Source organism: Anguilla anguilla, chromosome 5 (genome assembly GCF_013347855.1).
Source record: "Anguilla anguilla isolate fAngAng1 chromosome 5, fAngAng1.pri, whole genome shotgun sequence".
Lineage (NCBI taxonomy): Eukaryota > Metazoa > Chordata > Actinopteri > Anguilliformes > Anguillidae > Anguilla > Anguilla anguilla.
Window position 1 is genome coordinate 66,033,317 of NC_049205.1, and position 25,203 is coordinate 66,058,519.

At 43.2% G+C, this 25,203-nt stretch overlaps 1 protein-coding gene across 8 annotated transcripts in view; it reads left to right on the top strand.

The window, feature by feature from the left end:
* The window catches only part of ank2a (ankyrin 2a, neuronal), an 86,888-nt gene that overhangs the window by 55,777 nt on the left and 5,908 nt on the right, over positions 1–25,203 (top strand). For 4 of the 8 annotated variants that reach the window (XM_035418158.1, XM_035418155.1, XM_035418153.1 and 1 more), the window contains exons 33-45: positions 647–854; positions 1,028–1,124; positions 1,520–1,748; positions 1,969–2,094; positions 2,678–2,800; positions 3,059–3,094; positions 4,819–4,840; positions 9,320–14,083; positions 14,519–14,596; positions 14,823–14,954; positions 15,538–15,666; positions 16,394–16,598; positions 16,983–17,055. In XM_035418158.1, coding sequence (XP_035274049.1) covers positions 647–854; positions 1,028–1,124; positions 1,520–1,748; positions 1,969–2,094; positions 2,678–2,800; positions 3,059–3,094; positions 4,819–4,840; positions 9,320–14,083; positions 14,519–14,596; positions 14,823–14,954; positions 15,538–15,666; positions 16,394–16,598; positions 16,983–17,055 — 6,222 coding nt within the window. The remainder of the gene's footprint in view (positions 1–646; positions 855–1,027; positions 1,125–1,519; positions 1,749–1,968; positions 2,095–2,677; positions 2,801–3,058; positions 3,095–4,818; positions 4,841–9,319; positions 14,084–14,518; positions 14,597–14,822; positions 14,955–15,537; positions 15,667–16,393; positions 16,599–16,982; positions 17,056–25,203) is intronic. The other 4 variants (XM_035418154.1, XM_035418157.1, XM_035418159.1 and 1 more) reach the window with 4 other exon arrangements.

Genomic DNA, 25,203 nt, shown 5'->3' on the forward strand with positions numbered 1-25,203 from the left:
TTGTTTTGTCACAATTTTGTTAATGTCCCCTCATTCTACTAATAGTACTCAACCTGAATATCCTCTTGTAGTTCACTTTGTTAATCCCTGTTATGAATTTAAAAGGTGTATGTGTGTGGGTGAGTGAACGTTGTGTGTGTGAGTATGTGTAGGTGTGGGTGGGTTTGTGTGAGTGTATGTGAGTATGGGTGAGTCTAGGTGTGGGTGGGTTTGTCTGAGTGTGTGTAGGTGGGGTGTAGGTGTGGGTGGGTTTGTGTGAGTGTGTGTAGGTGGTAAATGGTAAATGGACTGCATTTATATAGCGCTTTTATCCAAAGCGCTTTACAATTGATGCCTCTCATTCGCCAGAGCAGTTAGGGGTTAGGTGTCTTGCTCAAGGACACTTCGACACACCCAGGGCGGGGTTTGAACCGGCAACCCACCGACTGCCAGACAATCGGTCTTACCTCCTGAGCTATGTCGCCCCTAGGTGGGGTGTAGGTGTGGGTGGGCGTTTGTGAGTATGTGTAGGTGTGGGTGGGTTTGTGTGAGTAGGTGGGTGTATTTGGATGTGTGAGTGTATGTAGGTGTGGATGAGTGTGTAGGTGTGCGTGTCGGTGTGACTATGCAGTAACTGTAACTGTGTGTCTCCATCATCCTTCCTCAGGCTCAGCCCATTGAAGTGGACCTGGTGAGGAGGATTCTGGGTAACAAGGCCACATTTGGTCCCATTATCACGCTGGAGCCCAGGAGGAGAAAGTTCCACAAACCCATCACCATGACGATCCCTGTCCCTAAGACCTCAGCTAATGAAGCAATGGCAAGAGGGTATGGGGGAGACATGCCCACTCTGCGTCTACTGTGCAGTATCACTGGTGGGTGACCCCCTACAGGCCATATTATGCTACTGCCACACACAATGGTACACTGTACTCTTCTACAGGCCACATTGTGTTATTGCCACATACCAGCATACTTCTCCATATTACCATGAACGTTGCAGGTGTAAAAGCACCACCATAGTACACTTCATTTTGTTTATTTTCAGGTGGCACCACTCCAGCCCAATGGGAGGACATAACAGGCAGTACACCGCTCACCTTCACAAATGACTGTGTGTCTTTCACCACTAATGTATCTGCAAGGTAACTCACTCACCAAATTGATTGATTGAATGGATTGCTTGATTTGTATTTTAGATTGATACTGATCAACCAATAGATAGAAGTGGTCTACTGAATGGATGGTTGACTGAGTGTTTTGGGTGGTTGGTTGGCTGATGAGGTGGTATTGTGAGTGCTTAGTTGAGGGGGTGATTTTGTGGGTGGTTTGGTGATGAGGTTAGTGTGGTTAGTTGAGGGGGTGATTTTGTGGGTGGTTTGGTGATGAGGTTAGTGTGGTTAGTTGAGGGGGTGATTTTGTGGGTGGTTTGGTGACGAGGTTAGTGTGGTTAGTTGAGGGGGTGATTTTGTGGGTGGTTTGGTGACGAGGTGATGGTGCTGTGGTTGGTTGGGTGATTGATGGTGTGGTGTCCCTGCAGGTTTTGGCTGGTGGACTGTTTGCAGGTACAGGAGTCGGTGGCTATCTCCTCTCAGGTGTACCGGGAGGTCATCTGTGTCCCATACATGGCCAAATTTGTCATATTTGCTAAAACTCTGGACTCCATTGAAGCCCGGCTCCGCTGCTTCTGCATGACCGATGACAAGATGGACAAAACCCTGGAGCAGCAGGAGAATTTCACTGAGGTGGCTCGCAGTCGTGATGTGGAGGTGAGTGGAGCAATAATGTGGAGGATAGTGGTGTTGGGGGTGAGTGATGTTAGGGTTCAGCTGTGTTGGGGTGTGTGCCAAAGTGATGTGGGGGTCAGTGGTACAGTTGTTAAGAGAGTGAAATTGTCTGAGTTTTTAAAGAACACACACTCTCCTTTCCTTTCTTTCGCTCTTCATCTCTCTCTCCTTTCCTTTGCTCACCTTCTGTCCTGCTCTCCAGGTTCTGGAGGGGAAGCCCATATATGCCGACTGCTTTGGGAACCTTGTCCCTCTGACTAAGAGTGGTCAGCAGCATCTCTTCAGCTTCTTTGCCTTCAAGGAGAACCGTCTGGCCCTGTTTGTTAAAGTCAGTACATTCACTCATTCACTCATATGGCCTGTTCATTAAAGTCAGTACATTCACTCATTCACTCATATGGCCTGTTCATTAAAGTCAATGCATTTACTCATTCACTCATATGGCCTGTTCACTAAAGTCAGTGCATTTACTCATTCACTCATATGGCCTGTTCATTAAAGTCAGTACATTCACTCATTCACTCATATGGCCTGTTCATTAAAGTCAGTACATTCACTCATTCACTCATATGGCCTGTTCATTAAAGTCAGTGCATTTACTCATTCACTCATATGGCCTGTTCATTAAAGTCAGTGCATTTAACTCATTCACTCATATGGCCTGTTCACTAAAGTCAGTGCATTTACTCATTCACTCATATGGCCTGTTCATTAAAGTCAGTGCATTTACTCATTCACTCATATGGCCTGTTCATTAAAGTCAGTGCATTTACTCATTCACTCATATGGCCTGTTCATTAAAGTCAGTGCATTTACTCATTCACTCATGTGGCCTGTTCATTAAGTACCACCTCAGATTTTAAATGCTGCAAGCGGGAATCTGAGCCACGCGTGTTTCTCTCTGATTTCAGGTTCGAGACAGCGCTCAGGAGCCCTGTGGTCGTTTGTCCTTCACAAAAGAGCCCAGAGCTTACCGAAGTGCCACCCACAAGGCTATCTGCAACCTGAACATCACACTCCCTGCATACTCAAAGGTAAGCACACCTGAACATCACACTCCCTGCATGCTCAAAATGAACTTGCTATGTTGAGTTTGTGAAGAGATATTGTATTGTTTGCGTTTACATTTAAAGCAAATTTAAGGAAGGACAAATGTTGAATTCATTTCATAGTGTTCATAGAAAATAACTTCAGTTTTTCTTTTTTCTCCTTGACCATGCCTGCTCTCCATTACCATGGTAACCCCCTATGGCTGACTCCTCCGTCTCCGTTTCCCTGCTACTGCACCTGAGAAGGACTGTGATTCAGATCAGGAAGCAGATCAGCAGGTATTCTGAGCCTGGTTTCTTGTTTGGGATAAAGACTTAGTTCTGTACTGCAATTTTGGATTAGTAATCAAACAATGCATATGTGGTTAAAGTGCAGATTCTCAGCATTTATTAAAAAGTATTTTTGATTTTTATACATGTTGGTTTCACTATGGAGAAATTACAGCATCTTTAATTCAACACCCCCCCCCCTCCATTTCAGGGCACCATAATATTTGGGACAGATAGCTGTACAGGTGGTTTTGATTTGTCGTGTGTGTTCAGTTACTTCCTTAGTGCAGGTAAAAGAGACTTTCAGTATCTAGTCTTGATTCAAGGCTTTTGGTTGCCTTTGGAGTCTTTTATTGGCATGTGTCAACATGAGGACCTGAGTAGTGTCAATGAAAATAAAGGAAGCCATTATGAGGCTGAATAATAAGAAGGAACTATCAGAGACATTGGCAAAACCTTAGGCTCACCGAAATCAACAGTTTGGAACATCATTACGAAGAAAGAGTGCACTGGTGAACTTAGGTTAAGGAAGATCTCTGCAGTCGATGACCAAAGAATTCTTCAATTCACAATGAAGACAAATCTGTGCGACAGATCAGAAACACTCGTAAGGAGACAGGCATGGATTTGTCAGTGACTACTGTTCGCAGAAAACATTATCAACAAAACTACAGAGACTACACTGAAAGATACAGGTCACAAAATAGGATGGCCAGTTTGCTAAGAAGCACCTAAAAGAGTAGAGTTCTGGAAAGAGGTCTTAAGGACAGGTGAGACCAAGATTCATGTGTAACAGAGAGCTGGCAAGAACAAAGTGTGGAGGCTAAAAGGAACTGTTCATTATCCTAACCACCCCCCCCCCCCCCCCCATCATCTGTGAAACATTGTGATTAGGGTGTAATGGTTTGGGCATGTATAGCTGCTACAGATACTGGCTCACTTGATGATGTAAGTGCTTGTAGCAGCAGAATGAATGTTTAAGTGTACAGAAGAATCTTATCTACTCAAGATAAAGCAGACTAAAGCAACTAAGGAGTTTTTGAAATCCAAAAACTAGAAAATTATTGACTGCCCAAGTCAGCCACTTGATCTGAATCTGACTGAAAATGCGTTTCATATGCTGAAGAGAAAATGCAAGCCACCTTGTCCCCAAAACAGGCAGAAGCTGAAGATGGCTGCAGTACAGACCTGGCAGAGTATCACCAGAGAAGATTCTCAGTACTTGGTGATATCTATGGGTCACAGATTTTCAAGCATGCGTAGCATATGCAACAAAGTAGTAAACATGACAACTTTAATTTACATAACATTGATATGTCCAAAACACTATGGAGCCCTGAAATGGGTCAGATAATGGGGCTATATATTAAAAGTGCTGTAATATCTACGCGACGAAACCAAACTGTATAAAAATACCCTTTAAGAAAAGGTAAGAATCTGCACTTTAACCACATGTAAATAGTTTGATTACAAATCTAAAATTGTGGAGTACAGAGCCAAATCAAAAAATGTATTTGTCCCAGACATTATGGAGGGCACTGTATATGTACAAACAGACATCACTGATGCATCAAGTAAGATTAAAATATGCGGTGATCCTGCCGTGGCTTTGGCCAGAATCATGTTTACACTGGTACAGATTTATTCATGTCTTGTTATAGCAGGAACATCAGAGTGTATTTTGAGGATTTGATGTTTAATATGCAATATTATTTTTATTTCTTTTCTTGCAGATTGACAGGATACATGAAAAATGTAAGATGTGGTCTGCTTTTATACGGTCCATTGAATATGAATAATTACCATATTTTCACTTGGATTTCAAATTTATTTGCATTCAACACATTGGTTTACATTTACATTTCCAATTTACAACAATTAGCCTTGCATGTGTGTAATTCGGCAAATATGGATAACATAATGACATGCATGACCCATTAAAATCAATCCCAAAGTGTTCTGCTGTATCTGTCCTGACCTGCCACATTTTAAAACCTTGTACAGCTATGTGTTTGTCTCATTAAAATATATTAACATGCACCTACCCCACCCCCAGTAAGGGACTCACTCTGAGGCTCTAACTCAGCCCTAAAATGACTGTAGATGTGGCACACACCCTCAGACCTGTCCACCCCACTTCTGAGAGACGAAAAACCCTCCAGCCTGAGTCTCACGCACACAACCATCCAGCCTGAGTCTCAGGCACACACAACCCTCCAGCCTGAGTCTCAGACCCACACACAACCCTCCAGCCTGAGTCTCAAACACACAACCCTCCAGCCTGAGTCTCACACAGACACAACTCTCCAGCCTGAGTCTCAGACACACACAACCCTCCAGCCTGAGTCTCAGACACACACAACCCTCCAGCCTGAGTCTCAGACCCACACACAACCCTCCAGCCTGAGTCTCAGGCACACACACAACCATCCAGCCTGAGTCTCAGGCACACACAACCCTCCAGCCTGAGTCTCAGGCACACGCACAACCATCTAGCCTGAGTCTCAGGCACACACAACCCTCCAGCCTGAGTCTCAGGCACACACAACCCTCCAGCCTGAGTCTCAGACACACACACAACCATCCAGCCTGAGTCTCAGGCACACACAACCCTCCAGCCTGAGTCTCAGGCACACACAACCCTCCAGCCTGAGTCTCAGAAACACACACAACCATCCAGCCTGAGTCTCAGGCACACACAACCCTCCAGCCTGAGTCTCAGGCACACGCACAACCATCTAGCCTGAGTCTCAGGCACACACAACCCTCCAGCCTGAGTCTCAGGCACACACAACCCTCCAGCCTGCGTCTCAGACACACAACCCTCCAGCCTGCGTCTCAGACACACAACCCTCCAGCCTGCGTCTCAGACACACAACCCTCTAGCCTGCGTCTCAGACACACAACCCTCCAGCCTGCGTCTCAGACACACAACCCTCCAGCCTGCGTCTCAGACACACAACCCTCCAGCCTGCGTCTCAGACACACAACCCTCCAGCCTGCGTCTCAGACACACAACCCTCCAGCCTGAGTCTCAGACACACAACCCTCCAGCCTGAGTCTCAGACATACAAACCCTCCAGCCTGAGTCTCAGACCCACACACAACCCTCCAGCCTGCGTCTCAGACACACAAACAACCCTCCAGCCTGCGTCTCAGACACACAACCCTCCAGCCTGCGTCTCAGACACACAAACAACCATCTAGCCTGAGTCTCAGGCACACACAACCCTCCAGCCTGAGTCTCAGACCCACACACAACCCTCCAGCCTGAGTCTCAAACACACAACCATCCAGCCTGAGTCTCACACAGACACAACTCTCCAGCCTGAGTCTCAGACACACACAACCCTCCAGCCTGAGTCTCAGACATGCACACAACCCTCCAGCCTGAGTCTCAGACATGCACACAACCCTCCAGCCTGAGTCTGACACACACACAACCCTCCAGCCTGAGTCTGACACACACACAACCCTCCAGCCTGAGTCTCAGACACACAACCCTCCAGCCTGAGTCTCAGACATACAAACCCTCCAGCCTGAGTCTCAGACCCACACACAACCCTCCAGCCTGCGTCTCAGACACACAAACAACCCTCCAGCCTGCGTCTCAGACACACAACCCTCCAGCCTGCGTCTCAGACACACAACCCTCCAGCCTGCATCTCAGACACACAACCCTCCAGCCTGCGTCTCAGACACACAACCCTCCAGCCTGCGTCTCAGACACACAACCCTCTAGCCTGAGTCTCAGACACACAACCCTCCAGCCTGCGTCTCAGACACACAACCCTCCAGCCTGAGTCTCAGACACACAACCCTCCAGCCTGCGTCTCAGACACACAACCCTCTAGCCTGAGTCTCAGACACACACAACCATCCAGCCTGCATCTCAGATACTTTCGCTTTTCACTTCGACGCAGTCATTCTCTAACTACCATCTCCTTTCGCAGCCATAATTTTACGAACTCATTCATAATGCATTATTGTGGTAAACACACCTTCCATTATGGATTTGTTTTCATCAGAAATTGTATACATTTGTAATGAATTTTTATTTCTAAATATGCATTTAAAATATTTAAAGGTGCAGTGTGTAGAATTTAGTGGCATCTAGCGGTGAGGTTGCAGATTGCAACCAACTGAATGCCCCCCCCCCCACCTCCCCTCACCCCTCCCTTTCCAACGACATAGGAGAAGCTACGGTGGCCTGTAAGTTCCAAAAATGATGTAATCGAGTAGCCAAGTGTCAAGTGATGAGGTTCCTTGATAGATTTATAAATTGTATTTAGTCTGTAAAACTATAGGTCATAGATTACAAGTAAGATAGCGATTATGATTGTTAATGGTTCCACATTGTGGTACCGTTTTATCGCTAACGTTAGCTGCTTTGCATGGTAAATCATAGAAAGACATGATGAGTCACAAAAACTATCACTACTAACTAATGCTTACATTACAGTGTGAAATATCCTCATTATAAAATACCACTAACCTATTTAAAGCCACTCAATTTCAAAAATAATGTATATAACCGAAATATTTTGAGCAGTAATACTTATATAATTGATTTATTGTCTCTGTCTCTATCTGCTTCTGTCTTACACCAGAAAACGATGTCAGCTAGGTGTATCAGCAAACATATGGATTAGCTATGCCCAGAAGTCCTCAATAATAATAGTATTTTCCAAGAAATTACTAAAAATCGTTGACAACATTTCGTTAGGTGCAGCGTCTTTTACTGCTACCACAGAGTGCGTAAGTGAGTGTGATAACAACATTTTTGATTACGCTGACCAATAAAATGCTATTCCTAAAGCAAAATTAGACACATTATACATCGTTAGAAAACTTATACTTTCACCTACTGAATAAATGGATTGTCAGTCAAGCCAGACTGTACTAAAAAGGGCGACAATGCCGTAATCAACACGTGTGGTATTACGCACAGCTATTTTGGAAGGTACCCAGGCATCACAAATGCACGTATTTCACAAACGAATTGTCCAAGACAATATGACCACACAGTCTCTTCTTTCTTCTTCTTCATCTTACAACGGCTGCATTCGTGCCACCCACCAAAATTAAAAACGCAAAAAAAAAAAAAAAACGTGAAAGGCCCTCGATCTAGAGCTGTTTGTCTGTTCTGGGCTACCCACGGTGGCGGCGCAACATGCCGGCCACCGTGGAAGCGGACCCACTCCCTATGTAGATATAAAGGGCTCATTCTAAGGTAATGAAAACACAACGATTCTTATTTTCATGGGATTATACACTAATTAAAACATACTTATGAATATTATTTTACATTCCGCTAGATGCCACTAAATTCTACGCACGGCACATTTTAATCTGTCTGAAATTGTACAGATTGCATTTTGAATGCGTTTGAGTGTCTTTGCATTAATACCCACCCTGACTCGTTCCTCATGTGAAGCATACATGATATTTTGTTTTTGCATGGAAATAACTTGACTTACACTGTGTGTGACTGTGTCAGAGTGCAAGTGTTTTGGATTTTGCAAAACACTGCTCTTTGGAATGCATTCATTCACTCACTAGATTGGCAGTGGTTATTTTCATTTTTTATTGTAGTTATTCCCTTTATTTTGCTTTATGTACATGGGGGTCTGCTGGAGGCAGCATAGGCTTTAGAACTGTCCTTTTTTGTCAGGAGCTTGAAAATTTTTTTATTTCTAATGATATTTTACTGTTAAATTCTTTGAAATTTGCTTTGAAGTCCCAAACTGACAGTTTATTGTCACCGTTTTATTTTGAAATACTACCTTATTCTGTAGATAGAAACTTTTATTATTTTACAATCTTGAGATGCCTTGTCTGTTTTTATGTATGACCTTGTTTCTCCTTGTGTAAAATTTGTGGTGCGTTTTTCATTAATTTGCTTTGGATTGCTTCTTGCTTTGGTATTTGTCCTGTGTGCAGAAGTTAAACATACTGAGTGCAAAAGCAAGTTATTTCCTGCTGAAATCATTCCCCTGTCTGTCATTCTATTTATTTTGTTTCTGCTGACATTGTGCCATCCAAAGCAAAGACCCCTAGAGAAAGACTCCCAGTTTGACCTCCCACCCTCCTGTTTGTAATCTTAATTCTTTCCTCATTACCTTTTAAATCAAATAGATTATACTGTTCTAATCCTGTTCACATTCTCCCAACCTCTTTTCCATTGGCATCTTGATTTTCCTTTTTTCTGAATGAATGTTTTCTAAATGGAAGATGAGAGTATGCAGCCCCTTCCCCAGCCAACTGCCTTACCTGGGCCAGACCTACTGTCTGAAGTGTCTGAGTTGAAACAGGACCTGATCAAAATGACAGTCATCCTGGCCTCAGAGCAAAAAGAGGTGCCATGCCCCACTGTTGGAGAGGCCCGGCAGCAGAGCCAGACAGGGGATGAGCCGGGGGAGCCTCTGCAGATTGTGGGAAAAGTCAAAGAAGATCTGGAAAAGGTTGATGAGATTCTGAGGGGAGGTTCATGTATGAGTATGGGGTCAGAAGATGCATCAGGACATGAGGAGGAAGGATGGGTCTTCCTCAGTGATGCAGAAATTGGAGAAGCCAAAAAAACAGCACTGTTTGAGATTCAGGAACCCCTCATGCAAGAAGTGAGAATAAACAAGGGGTCTGCCAGACCACAAATGGGCAAGGACATGAAAGGCATGGTCACACACCTGAGTGAAGACCTCCAACAGTACTTCACACAGCTGCCTGAGGCACACCGCCAGCTCCCAGAGGATGTGGTTGAAGAGAGGTTTGAAGAGGTCATTGTGAGCAGGGGGAAACAAGAAATCAAGTATACCAGTGGTGGAATCAGGAAGCCAGCTCGGAGGAAACTGAAAGAGAGGAGAGGCACTGATGAGCCTCACACACCTGGCTCTGAGTCAGATTTTCACAGGTTCAGCTCAGAGGAGTCTCTTCAGGGAGAAACCACTCTGAATTCTCCTCCAGTCAGGAGCCCTTTTGCACCTTCCCCAGGGGTTGAAGAGACCCCCATCGGCTCCATAAAGGACAAAGTGAAAGCACTTCAACAGAAAGTTGAAGAGGAGGAGAAAGGATGGAAGCAGAAGCATTCGCAGGTGAATGTGGAAAGCAGCTCCTCTTATATCACTGAGCAGCAAGCTCTTCCTAAATCCCCCAGGTCTCCCAGATCTCAGACTGAGAGGCTGGAAGAGACAATGTCTGTTCGAGAACTAATGAAAACATTCCAAACAGGGCAGGACCCTTCAAAGTGTAAGTCTGGGCTGTTTGAGCACAAAGCCATTACCACCACCACCACGGAAACAGAGCTCTTGAGCATAGCACATACAACTGAGCCAATAGATACCATGACAACTCTTCATTCACAGAGAGATGATTCTTTACTGGATGCTGGACATTTAGATGAATCACAGATCAGTCCAGATTGTATGTGTTCAGAGGACATCAGTGCCCTCATCAGAGCTGAACCAGAGGTCAACACTGAGTCCCAGCTATTCAGAAAAACAGGAGATGGTGAGGATAAAGACTCAACAACTGCTAATGAAGCCCCTGCCACTCAGTGTGACTTGGACTCTTCTGCAGCCAGAGGAGGAGCCAGCCGGGCTGACAAAGTTCAGGATGGATGTGTGGATATCAGGCAAGAGGGTGCCACAGACCCACTGAGCTTCAGCCTGGGTCAGCAAACCCCTAAGACCAGCAATGTTTTGAAAAATACAGGAGCTACTCATGATGGCAGCCTGTTTTTGGTAACATGTTCCACTGCTACAGGGTCAGAACAAGGCACCTGTCATGATCCAGCTACCTTAGATCTGCCTTTGGGACAGCAGGACCTACAGGCCCTCAGCCCCTCTGCTGAAAACCCTACGATAATTAGCCAGATGGACTCTCTGGAGGGCAGTCCCATTGTAGAAGACTCCTCTCACAGATCTCCAGACTCTATTGAGCCAAGCCCAACTAAGGAATCCCCTTGCCATGACTCATTAGAAAACAGCCCTGTTGATCAGGGTACAAAACCAAGCTTTACTGCGGTGGCAGAGCATACCATACCTGCTGGTCGGTTATTATCCAATAAACCAGACAGCACGCTGGACCCAGTGGGCACTAGACTGCTTAGAGACCCAGAAGGCAGTGCTGTTGATGATGATAGTTATGAACAGACCTCCCAAATTGAAAGTTCAGGCAAGACTCCTCTTTCACCTGATACCCCAAGTTCTGAGGAAGTGAGTTATGAAGTCACTCCAAAAACACCAGATCCACAAGCCCAGCCAGGATTCAGGAAACCAACTGTAATTCCTGAGGATGTTGAGGAGGAAGAAGATGATGCAGGAAGCAATGACCCTCAAAGGCAGTTCACACCGGAGGAGGAGATGTTCAAAATGGCTGCAAAAATTAAAACCTTTGATGAAATGGAACAAGATGCTAAAAGCAAATGGGAAAGTAGAAATGATGTAAAAACAGCAGACACCAATTCTGCTCCTGAGTCTGGAGAGGATAGGAGAGCAGTCTCAAAAGGCAGGAGCTCCTCGGAAAGTGACCCAGATATTAAAGACGAGGTTGACATTACTGATAAAGAGTACAGAGGAGAGAAAGAAGAATACCTGAAAGAAATCACAAAAGGTAAATTAGCTGATAGGGAAGAAAAGGCCTGGGATTCATGTACTGCTATGGAGAGCCAAGCAGAGAGCAGTGTGGTGCGTAAAATCACAGATAATCACAGAATACATTCCAAGACAATGGGCCAACATGAAGATTCCTTTGAAGACCTAAATGTTTCTTTCACTAGTTTGGAACAAACACAGCACAGATCAGAAATGCCCCTTTCTGTCTGTCTGGAAAACAAGGGTGAGGGACCTCTTAAAATGCAATCTATGGCAATTGTTGAAAATTCAGATTCATTGCAAGGCCTGGTTCCCTGGAGCACTGTGCAAGAGGATGATGATGCCTTTGAACTTGACCGACAGTCACAGGGAATGAGTCCTAATAGAACCCCAATGGAAGAGGCAACAATGGGAGGTCAGAACCCCTTCTTATTCCAGGAGGGGAAACTTTTTGAGATGACCAGAAGTGGTGCCATCGACATGACAAAGAGAAGCTTTGAGGATGAAGGCCAAGGCTTTGCCTTCTTTCAGATTGGAAAATGCCTCACAGAGGAGGCTCGAGAAGATCCTGTGGGATATGAGGCTTCTGAAGCAGATGCTACTCTATCACCTCAACAGACATTGATTTCATCAGATCCACTGATTAATGCAGCAGAAGTTTTGGCTGCAACAGAGGTACAACTTGAGCATGTTGATACTTCCGACTGGAGCCTCACAGAGACTAAAGTGGGTTCTCCAGATTCCACTGTAACACTTGTGAACACGGCTTTTTCAATGGTCACTAGATCCATCTATCCAGAACAGTCCTCAGACTCCTCACCAGAGGAGCAACTCTCTGTTGTCGAACTACCTTCACCTGCAGGGAAATCTCCACCCACACCTGCCGAGAAACCTGCAGAAGAATTACCTCTCTCACCTGGAAGGGAATCTGCCCCCACATGTGTAGAAGAGTTACCTCCCACACATTCTGAGGATTCTGTCCGCACATGTGTAGAAGAGTTACCTCCCATAGCTGCTGAAGAATCTGCTCCCATACCCCCCACACGTTCTGAGGAAACTGCCCCAGACTTTTGTGGTGGGGAATCAGAAATCCCATTAGAGCTGGCTTCCCCTATTGTGACTCACACTGACTTGCCTTCATCATCTGCATCTGTCACCCCTCATCTGCAGATCCAAACTGGAAAGGACATCAAAACCACCTCTAAAATATCTTTCAAAGCTTCTTCAGTCAAATCTCAGGCTGGTTACAGCTCAGTGAGGCGTGCTGTGTCTCTCAAGGTCCAGACAGGCACATCATCCACTAAACAGGGAAAGAGGAGCAAATCTGAGGCTGACACTTCTTTTCTCAAACCTGATGCATCTTCATTTAAACATCAAACATTTACTGGCTCACCAGCAAAATATGGAGAATTCCCAAAAGCCCAAAGGGGGAAGTTACCCACAAAGCAAGAAAAGAGGACTAAAACTGAGACTGATGCTGCTTTACTCAAATCACAACCTGGTCCTGACCAAGTGGTGAAGCGGGCAGAATCTCTCAAAGTCCAAAAAGAAAAGTTACCCACTAAACAGGAAAAGAGAACCAAGTCAGAGACTGACACTGCTTTGCTCAAATCCCAGCCTGGTTCTGAGCAAGTGGTGAAGCGGGCAGAATCTCTCAAAGTCCAAAAAGGAAAGTTACCCACTAAACAGGAAAAGAGAACCAAATCCGAGAGTGATACTTCTTTGTTGATGACCCAGCCTAGTTCTGATCCAAAGCTAAAACAAATAGATTCCTTTAAAGTCCAAAAAGGAAAATTTCCTATAAAGCAAGAAAAGAGGACAAAATCTGATTCTGACCCGATAATAAAACGGGCAGAATTACCCAAGGTCCAAGGAGGTCTGTCACCTATCAAACAGGGAAAGAGGAGCAAATCTGAGACTGACACATGTTCCCAAGGAGCTACCACATCCAAAAGGGCCCTTAAAACCAGCTTTTGTGAGGGAGATGGTCGGAAGCACTTTAAGAAAGAAGACCCAGCTACAAAAACCACAGTCCACTCTAAATTGTCCATTAAGGACAAACCTGGACAGACTCTTCACTGTTCTGGGACAATAAAAGAAAACAAAGAACAACAGATCTTTGAAACATATGTCGAAAATTCATTTGAATCAGTCCAAGAAATAAGTCATGAAGTTGTGAAGACTGTTGAAGAAACAATTCAGGAAGACAGTGTGCAGGTGACCCCAGTTGTTGGTGACAGCAATACCTTTAATGTCGTTGACGGGATAGAGAATGTAACTCTTGTCAAGGTGCCACTGTCCTGTGTTCCTGAAACCCTTGTTGGAACGAGACCCCAATGGGATGACCCATGTGTGGAGACTCCCACGCAGCAGGTCCCAGATGAAGCCACCAAAACCCAACGTGAAGGTAGTACATCATGTCCAGTCAGCTTCCTTCTCTATCTCTTTCTCTTTCTCTCTGTTGTGACAGATTTATGTTCTTCTTCCAGCCACAGTTTTTGTGACGGCTGCAGTGTTGTCTTATTTTGTGTCGTCTTTTTCTGTACTGTCTTGTCTATTTTCCTGTTGTGTTCTTGAGAATCTCAAGATTGATGCCTTGGAGAGCTTTGGTTCAAATATATATTTTAAGAATGTGGTGGATCAAAAGTATATGTAAGAGTAGCTGCATGTAGGGTTAAGGCAGGTCATCTGAGATAATTCTCCCTGTTTGCATGCACTGAACAGTTAGCATCCTAATACAACATTGCATTTCCTCTGATGGTTCAACTGTTCAACAAGTGCAGTGCTGTTCTAATGGGATCCTACCATTGTATGATGCTGTTTGATGTGATGCTGTTTGCAGTAGACCCAGAGGAGGTCATAGAAAGGAAGGAGCAGAGGCTGTCCATCATTGGTGATCACCTTGGTTTCAGTTGGACTGGTGAGTCCGGGCATTTTGGAGATCCAGATTGCTTGATATAGTCATTACAGGCTAGCCAATCAGGCCATAGTAGTAATGTAATAGTAGTAATAGTGATTGTTCATTCCAAAAGTCAATAATGAAATGTTAATTGCACAAAGTGGTGTTGTCTCAATATTTTTAGATTTTTCAGAATCAAACTGATTCAAATACTTATTTTTGTGAAATGTGTATATTTCGACTGCAGAGTTGGCCCAGGAGCTTGAGTTTAGCAGAGACTGCATCCAACAGATTCGAGCTGATAATCCCACCTCCCTGCAGGACCAGAGTCATGCCCTGTTGAAACTGTGGGTGGAGAGAGAAAAGGAAAACTCCACAGGTCTGTCTCTTTCATTTATGCACAACAGGACACGCATGCATGCAGACACACACATGCATGTGTGAATGGACATGCACATAAAATGTTCTTGTAATTTGTTCATACACCTGTTCCTTTACAGTCCTGTTCATTTAAAAAACTGCCTATTTACACAGCTGGTAGTTTACATACCAATTTACCAATTTTGGCCAATTTACCCAATTGCTCATTTACACAACTGATTATTTTCACAGCTACCCATATTACACAACTGCCCTGTTACAATACTACCCATTTATACACCTGCCCGTTAACAAAACTACCTTTTAACGCAATTGCTCATTAATATACTTTTCCATTTACACAAGTCTCACTTACGATTAATCATTTGTACAGCAGATCAGCTTCCACTTTACAGTTTGCTTAAAAAATCTTCACAAAATCACTATAGACATATACTGTATACTTAAATGTCTAATGCACATATAATTACTGTAAAGTTTTGAAACATTAGAAAAGTTAAATAGTAGCTGTTGTGGGATTTTTTTTGACAAGATCACAAATTAATAATGTGAACTGTTATCTGTTCAACACTTTCAAACAGAAAAAAGTCTTGTTAAGGCACTCACAGCAATAAACCGTGTGGACATTGTGCATCTGATGGAAATGAGAATGGTGGAGCCCTGGGCCTGTGGAGTCGTGGAAAAGGTCACATCCCCAGATCAGAGTGAGGGTATGGTGAAAACACCTTTATATAAAATTCACTGACTCTATAGATTTCAGCCGATCACTGACTTTTAAAAGAATCCATTTTCCCCAATGTTCAGAAAAAATTTCTTTAGTATTTACAAATCATTTTACTTAGAAAAGGCCAGTGGCTTTACATTCCTGTAAAATTAAGGTCTTAGTGTGTGACTCAGCCACTCTTTAGCTGGTCCTGGTCTCATATCCTATCTGTTCATATGTACATGCATATACATCTGCGCATATGTGCGTGTGCATGTGTGTGCGTGTGTGTGTGTGGGTGAATGTGCTTACACGTGTGTATATGTGTTTGCACATGCGTGTGTGCATGCTTGTGTGTGTGTGTGTGTGTGTCTATGGGTGTCTATGGGGCGACATAGCTCAGGAGGTAAGACCGATTGTCTGGCAGTCGGAGAGTTGCCGGTTCAAAACCCCGTCCTGGGCATGTCGAAGTGTCCTTGAGCAAGACACCTAACCCCTAACTGCTCTGGCGAATGAGAGGCATCAATTGTAAAGCGCTTTGGATAAAAGCGCTATATAAATGCAGTCCATTTACCAGTCCATGTTAATGCTTGCATGTGAATGTGCTTGCACGTGTGTCTGTGCGTGTGTTTGTGTGTGTGCATGTATGTGTGTGTTTGTGAGTGTGTTTGTGTGTGTGTGTGTGTGTTTCTGTGAGTGTGTTTGTTTATGTGTGTGTGTGTGTGTGGTTGTAGGGTTCTCAGTGCTTCAGGAAGATATGGACAGCAGTCCCAGACTGGTGCAGCATGTGACCTCACACAGACCACCCCCAGCGGCATCTGAGGAGGACCTATCTATGTCCTCACTTCCTGAAACCACCTCCAAAATGGACCTCACAGGAGAACATGGCCACATGGTGAAAGTACAGACTGACCTGCAGAGAGAGATGGAAATGCCAGAGTACGTCATACAGTCAAACTTATTTTTGTAGAAATGGCAACAGTGCATTAATGTAAATGAGTATATGAGTGCTTATTGTACACATACTAGTGTGGATATGGTGCTTAGTCTACACTCAGGCTAGTGTGGATATGGTGCTGAGTGTACACTCATGCTAGTGTGGATATGGTGCTTATTGTACACTCATACTAGTGTGGATATAGCGCTGAGCGTACACTCATACTAGTGTGGATATAGCACTTAGTGTACACTCATGCTAATTTCGATATGGTGCTTAGTGTGCACTCATACTAAAGTGGATATGGTGCTTATAGTACACTCATGCTAGTGTGGATAGCTAAAGGTAAAGATGGCAAGTACCTGGTTCCTTTGTTTGCATTGCAGTGGATTGGGTGTGGCTGAAGCCGCGAGTGAGGAAGTCAGCATGGAACCTAGAGAAATGAGCACCTGCCAACAGGTAAGTCCCCTGTATTCAGTACATACAGTCCACAGGCATCCAATCGGCAACCACTGGAAAGCAATGAAATGCAAACCCCCTAACTGACTGAACCCTCCCATACCATGGGTGACTCCAACTATGCGTCGCTCTATGTAACTGCTGACCACAGTCAGCAATGGCACATTCTGGATTTGATTTGAGACTTTGCAGCTCATCTTTGCACCTCAGCATGGTGCCTTATCTGGATGCGCCTCCAGCAGCTCCAGAGCTGGAGTGTTTAAGTGATTGTATGAGTCTGATGCCTCTGATTCAGAGCAGGAGTCAATTGAGGGTGAACATCTGTTAACTGAATCCCCAAGGATAAATGTGAACAATTAAAGCAAACAGCTTACATTATAAATGTATTGACTGATTAATTGTAGGTGAATATAGGCCAACTTCACCTGACTCAGATGGTCCTCGGTACACAGCACCATTGCTTACATCTTTTGTTTCATCAGGGAATATTTTATTATATCATTATCAACATCGTCACCTAAAGCAGTAGTGACTGTGAAAGAGGAGAGATCTCCATCGCTCAAACTTTTTTCTGGTGGGCAGTATTCACCAGATTTAGTACCAGTAGACAGTCGCAGCTACAGAGTTCTTTGAAATATTAATGACTGTTAATAAGACCCACGGCGAGGCCGCTTTTAGCCACTATGGCCCCAGCCCGTGGAACGGCTTGCCGGAGGACCTGAGGGTGGCAGAGAGTGTGGATATCTTTAAAAGAAAACTTAAAACACACCTTTTTAGCCTGGCTTTTATCTAGTGTGTGTTGATTTCGACTTGCAATTTTACTGTTATTTCTTATTTTATTATTAGTTTTATTATACTATATTTTCTTTATTCACTTTCATGTTTTTTATTTAAACTTATGTTCTTTTTAACTTACTCTTATTTCCACTTTTTATGTTCAGCACTTGGAGTTGCATTTGATGTATGACTTGTGCTATATAAATAAAGTTTAATTGATTGATTGAATAAATCCAACCATATTAAACGTTTTTACAGCTTACAGTATTGTCACCTCAGTTTTCTGTTTTAAGGCAGGATAAAAATCACCTTCATCTGAAAGTCTGGTCAGACTATAAATATTCCGATTTAACTGCTCCAAAATCAGTCACTTCAGAAAGTGAATGCCAACCACCTTCACCCATTATGATCCCTATGTATAGACCAGACACACCTCTATCTGAAAGTCCCACAGCAACTGAGTGTGAGGCATTGGGGGTAATCACACAGCCTTCCTACATGAGTACAGGCATATAGACTGATTTCTGTTCAGCAGAACCTGATTTTGTGTTTCAATAAAATGTGTAAACTGTTTACTATTTCTACAATATTTGCACTTTTAACAAGGAAATTTAATTCATATTTAAAATGAGTATTGTTTCACAGGATGTTTTTCACATGATGTGTGGTCCAATAAGGTAACAGGATGACTGCATTTATGTTCTGTTTGCATACATCACGAAGAAAGGAAACTGCAAAATCTGATAATAAATTTTAATTTGCTATTACGTTACATTTTTGTTTGCATAGTAGTAGAACCTGAGACAATATTCTCCATTACAGACCAGCCCCTAGAACTCAATGTCTGTGGACCAAATATACTTTATCTTAATCTGGCACATTGATTAGGTGGTGACTAGGTGCATTAACTGTCTTAACGGCTACTTGTATTTTTTCCATAGATTGCGTTGTTGCCGTTCTCGTTATGCCGTTGTTCCCTGCACTTGGACCGGTACTTCTCTCTAGGGGTTTCGTCATACTTGTTCCTGGTTATGGTTATACACTTTGTTGTACGTCGCTCTGGATAAGAGCGTCTGCCAAATGCCTGTAATGTAATGTAATGTAATGATTACATGTCCCAGATTTGGGCACATGATTTCTCAGCTAATGGATGTTACAGGATATTACAAAATCTAGTCTGAAACATCAAAGATGTTTTCAGTGATTGAGTTCTGCCATACTGACGTATCCTTGCTAACTGGGCTAGCTACCTTCCCCAATATCTCACTATCTTATTAGATAGCTGGCCAGACTAACTAGCTGTTTAACTAGCTACCTGACCATGCATAGCAAAAAACAACTTTGCCAAAAGTGATCAAGTTATATCAGATATGCTTGACTTTTCTTTGGATATATGCAGTATTTATTCTATGCTTGTTTGAACATGCTCATTCAAGCCAAGACATATTAACTTGACTATTGGCTAGCTGTTGAAAAATTTATCATGGTGTTCTCTGCTTATAAGAATAACATTTTATTTTCTGATTTGTAATGTCACCTACACTCCCAAGATTTGTGAATCCAACTTTAAGCTATTTCTGGTATCAGCAGGCTCCCTGCCAAATAAGGGTGCTTCTATACAGTTGAGGGAATATTTCTTTCTCAGGTTGATGGCGAAGAGCTAAAGGCGTACAACTGAAATTTAATGGGTGAAAGCATGCTTGCCTCACTGCATGGTCTGCCACCAGAGGCATTGTTTCAACATCAAATTTATATACAATTTTTCTTGTGCCATAAATGGGTCATATATTTCATTTTGACATGATATTTGTACCATGATATACCTTAAACAAGGTAATCTTTTGTCATTTTAATCTCTTGGAAATTTTACCACTGCCTCTTAATCATTCCTGTAGAAAATGTTACTGCTGTTGAAAACATTTCAAAAATATTTGGAATATTTATAACTAAGTAACATTAGCCTTTTTAAATGTGTTGTAAAATGTATCCAAATAGATTTATTACCTAAGCTACTTTGTGTGGTTGATGCACTGTGCACAATTCTTAGCCAGAGTTTGATTGAACTATATGAGTAGAGAACCTTAATAATAATTGCAGTGGTAAATGCATTACACATGTCTGTTATGATGTCATTGCATTGTTAAACACATTGTACCATATGTCCATTTTGATGTTGTTTCCATGATAAATGCATTTCATCTATCAGTGTATGAATTCCAATCCAAAATATGAAGTTTGTTTTATATTAGATTGTTTGAAGTATAAATATAGCACTGTAAATTGTTGCAGATGAGGATTTTTCATAATTTCCATTTTATTCTCATAATTCCATTCAGGTCCCATCCCATTTCAACATGGAAAAGAGATCAGTTTCCACAGAATTTGAGTACACTCTTGAGACGAGTCCATGTTCATCTAATTTTGATATAATTGCTTTTCAAACACAGCTGTCATCAACTCTGATAAGTGAAACATCTCAGCATTCTGAGAGCCAAGCAGAGAATTCAGAATCGAATCCAACAGACTTTAGGTTTAATCAGAATCCCTCTGAAGTAAACTCAAGTTCTTCAGGGTACAGTGGGATTTCACCGGAATTTGCCACATCACCTCCTAAATGTGGTCCAACGTCCAGTCTATGTGAAGCCAGTCAAGAGTCAGCCAATGTCTTTACCCACAATTCAACTAAAACAGTCATTAAGGATACCCTGGAGTCAGCTGAATCAATTGTTGAGGATATGCTAGAATCGCTTGAATCAATCCCTAAAGATATGCTGGAACCAGTTTCATCAGAAAATCTGGAATTACCTAAGCCAGCCAAGAAGGGTACCCTGGAACTGCCTGAATCCATACCTAAGGATAGGCTGGCACCATCTGATGAATCCGTCCCTAAGGATAGGTCGGAATCACCTGAACCAGCTTCTAAGGATACCCTGGAATCACTGGAATCAGTCACTAAGGATACTCTGGAATCACCAGAATCAGTCACTAAGGATACCCTGGAATCTCCTGAATCAGTCCCTAATGATTGGCTGAAATCACCTGAACCAGCTTCTATGGATACGCTGGATTTAACTGAAAGAGTTGTTAAGAATACCCTGGAGTCACCTGTGTCAATCGTTGAGGATACCCTGGAATCACCTGAAACACTTACTAATGATAGGCTGGAATCACTTGAATCTGTATCTAAAGATAGGTTGGAATTGCCTGATCCAGGCTCTATGGATACACTAGAATCACCTGAAACATTGACTAAAGATGCCCTGGAATCACCTGAATCAGTCCTAAATGTTAGCTTGGAATCACCTGAACCAGCTTTTAAGGATACCCTGGAATCACCTGAATCAGTTCCTAAGGATATGTGGGAATCATCTGAACCAGTTTCTATTCATACCCCGGAATCACCTGAACCAGTCACTAAGGATACCCTGGACTCTCCTGAATCAGTCCCTAAGGATTGGTTGAAATCACCTGATCCAGCCTCCATGGACACACTAGAATTGCCTGAATCATTAGCTAAGGATGCCCTGGAATCACCTGAATCAACTACTAAATATACCCTGGAGTCACCTGAATCAGTCCTAAATGTTAGCTTGGAATCACCTGAACCAGCTTTTAAGGATACCCTGGAATCACCTGAATCAGTTCCTAAGGATATGTGGGAATCACCTGAACCAGTTTCTATTCATACCCCGGAATCACCTGAACCAGTCACTAAGGATACCCTGGACTCTCCTGAATCAGTCCCTAAGGATTGGTTGAAATCACCTGATCCAGCCTCCATGGACACACTAGAATTGCCTGAATCATTAGCTAAGGATGCCCTGGAATCACCTGAATCAACTACTAAATATACCCTGGAGTCACCTGAATCAGTCTTAAATAATAGTTTGGAATCACCTGAACCAGCTTCTAAGGATAGGCTGGAATCACCTGAATCAGTCCCTAAGGATATGCGGGAATCACCTGAATCAGTTTCTATACATACCCTGGAATCACCGGAACCAGTCCTTGAGAATTGGCTGGAATCACCTGAACCAGTCACGAAGGATACCCTGGAATCTCCTGAATCAGTCCCTGAGAATTGGCTGGAATCACCTGAACAAGCCTCTACGGATACCCTGGAATCTCCTGAACCAGCTTCTATGGATACCCTGGATTTAACTGAAACAGTCGCTAAGAATACCCTGGAGTCACCTGAATCAATCGTTGAGGATACCCTGGAATCACCTGAAATTTTTACTGGGCTGAAAACACCTGAATCGCTCCCTAAGGATAGGCCAGAATCTCCTGAATCAGTCCCAAAGGATAGGCTGGAATCACCTGCACTAATTTCTGTGCATACCCTGGAATCACCTGAACCAGTCACTAAGGATACCCTGGAATCACCTGAAACACTTACTAATGATAGGCCGGAATCACCTGGATCAGTCACTAAGGATACCCTAATATGTCCTGAATCAGTCTCTAAGGATACACTAGAATTATCTGAACCAACTTCTATGGATACACTGGAATCACCTGAAAAAGGTACTAAGGATGCCTTGAAGTCACCTGAATCAATAATTGAGGATGCCCTGGAATCACCTGAATCAGTCATTAAGGATATGTTGGAATCACCTGAGCCAGCTTCCATGCATATGCTTGAATTACCTGAATCATTCACTAAGGATACCCTGGAATCACCTGAATCAGAATCAGAAGCATTATCATGTATTTTTCATGAGACATTAGAAAGAGATGTACTAACTGAATTTATTCAATCTCCCTTGGAACCCTCACAGCCAGACTCTGTGCTTTTAGGAGCAGTCTCCCAAGGTGGTGAGGAGTCACTGGACATAGAAAAATTACCAATAATTAAAAAAACATCCTATGAGTCAACTGAAAGCATAACTGGATTTCATCAGTTAACCACTGAAGTAGCTCTTTGTGAAAATCACCACCAGATCTTATCTGAGCCTACAAAAACACTGGTGGAAACCAGCTCAGTTTCACCCCAGTCCATTCAGGAGTCTTCCTCTGAGTTTTTTCGCCTTGACATATCTGCCGCAACAGTAACTGAACTTAACGGGGTTCAACTCCAGAATGCCCCAAAACTGAGCTCAGCTATCATAGAATCCCCCCTGTCATCTACAGCTGATGGGGGCAGAGTTCAGACTGACGTTGCTCCAATGTTCCAGGCAACCACTTCAATGATTGTACTTGGATTTGATGAATCACCAGATTCATCTGCTGAATCTCCAGATTCAACAAAAACTATCCTGGAACTAGCTCATGAATCATTCAAGGAGTCTTGCAAAGAAAGAGAAGAGTTTACTGTTGGCACTGATCTCCTCACAAGTGCACCTGAAGCTACAGAATGGGAGAGGGAAGTTGTGTATTCTGCCTGGGTAGCAACAGAAGAACCATGTCTGCATTTGAGTGGGACATCTGAGCACACTCCTGTGGCTGTTAGACATAAACCTGCCCTTCAGGAAATGGTTCAGCTCTATGAGGACTCTTTGATTGTAGACCAAGAACACTTTGATTGTAGACAGGGCTTTTCTGAACCCGAGACAGGCAAAATGAAACAAGGTGTGACTGGTGTAATTCCACATGCTGAACACCAGGAAGGACTCAACACTGGGGCCACCCCTCTTACCACAAACAGCTCCCTTCACAGGTATTTATTTCCCTCTGGGAGTGAAGAATATGAGGACATGCCCATTGATCACCGGTCTGACAAATTCTGGGGTCACCAGGAAGAAGTGGGTCTCTGGGCTGAGCAGGAAGAGGAAGTTGTGCCTCCCTGTAGTTCAGGCGCTCAGTCTGTAGGGATACCTCCAGTGAAGATCCCGGTTATTGGGGAGGATGATTCACTGGAGAGGGTAAGAGTTCGAGCATGACTCCACCCCCTACCAGTTACTCCTGCCTCCTCTTCCTGCTTCTGCACAAGCTTGCAATACACTGAATAAGAATGTGCTATGACTCTGGGGCAAATAGGGGACTCCTTGTAGTACATTTGCAATACACCTATGCAGTGCTGTTTAGCTATTTCACAGAGACACATTAACCCATACAGATGACCTGGTCCTACAAACCCACACTTCACACAAAGCCGTAGGCAAATGACCAGTGTAACTCAGCTGATTAGTCTATTCTTGTCATCACTAGCTCAATATACAAGTCACATTTTGGTTCAATATGCATGGTTTTTTTCTTGCTGATTTTAGCCTCTAGTTGTGCTACTGAGTGTATTCTACCTGCATTACTGCAGATTATATTGTACTGAACCACCTTTTCGCTTAATTTCATTGTCATCATCATCATCGTTTTCATAATATTTAGTATCAGCATTTTTCACTTCTTAGTTTTTTCATAACTGTTCAAAGTTTTGGAGTAACTGTTCAGGGTATTGATACTGATGACAGGTTGGATTCCCTGCTAGGATACTACTCTTGAGCAATGTACTTAACCTGCATTGCTTCAGTATATATCCATCTGTATAATTGGATACAAGGTGAATGCTGCTAAATGCCTGTAATGTAATGTAATTCTCTGAAGGAAACGGTGTAAACGTTATCCTCAGTGCTTCTGTGCTGCATTACATTACATTTATTTGGCAGACACTTTTATCCAAAATTACATACAAAAAGTGCATTTCATGGCCATGGACAACTACAAAACACAGGTTCAAAAAGATACAATACTTACTTTGTACAGCTATGTCTAGCCGAGAATGCAGTTCAGTTCACACACTGAACACTATTCTGACCTAACCTCTGCAAAACCAACTAGGCAGAAGAACAAGCTACAGTATTAGGACAAATACAAATTACACAAAGGGCTGGGATGGGTGGAACATGTAATGAGTGTCATGAAAAGGGGGGGGGGTGGATTTAGAATGAAATGTACAGAGTGGTGGTAGTTAGTCCAGGTATAGTCTGAAGAGATGAGTCTTCAGACCACGGCGGAAGATGGGTAGTGAGGGAACGGTTCGAAGATTAGGTGCTGACCACCAGGGTGGTCCAGAGGAGAGGGTGTAATGCTGGTATTGGGTGGGATGGGGCTCATGCAGGCACTGATTTTCCCTGCCTGGAGTGTGAATTGTTTTTCCCTTGCCTGAAAGGCTGCAAGTTCATAACTGGCTAGCTTTGGTTTAATTAGTGAATGTGCTGTGCCTGCCTCTCCCATTTTTTGTTTTAAACTTAAGCTGCTGGACTTGACCTTGTTTCATTTTTTAATTTTTTAACTTAGTTGGTGTGGATAATTGCAAATTTAACTATAAGACATTAACATTAGGATTAGCTGTTTGACAATGCTAATGAAACTATGGTGATATGAAAAAGAAAATACACCTTATTTCCATTCTTTGGTTTTCCATTTTTGAACATC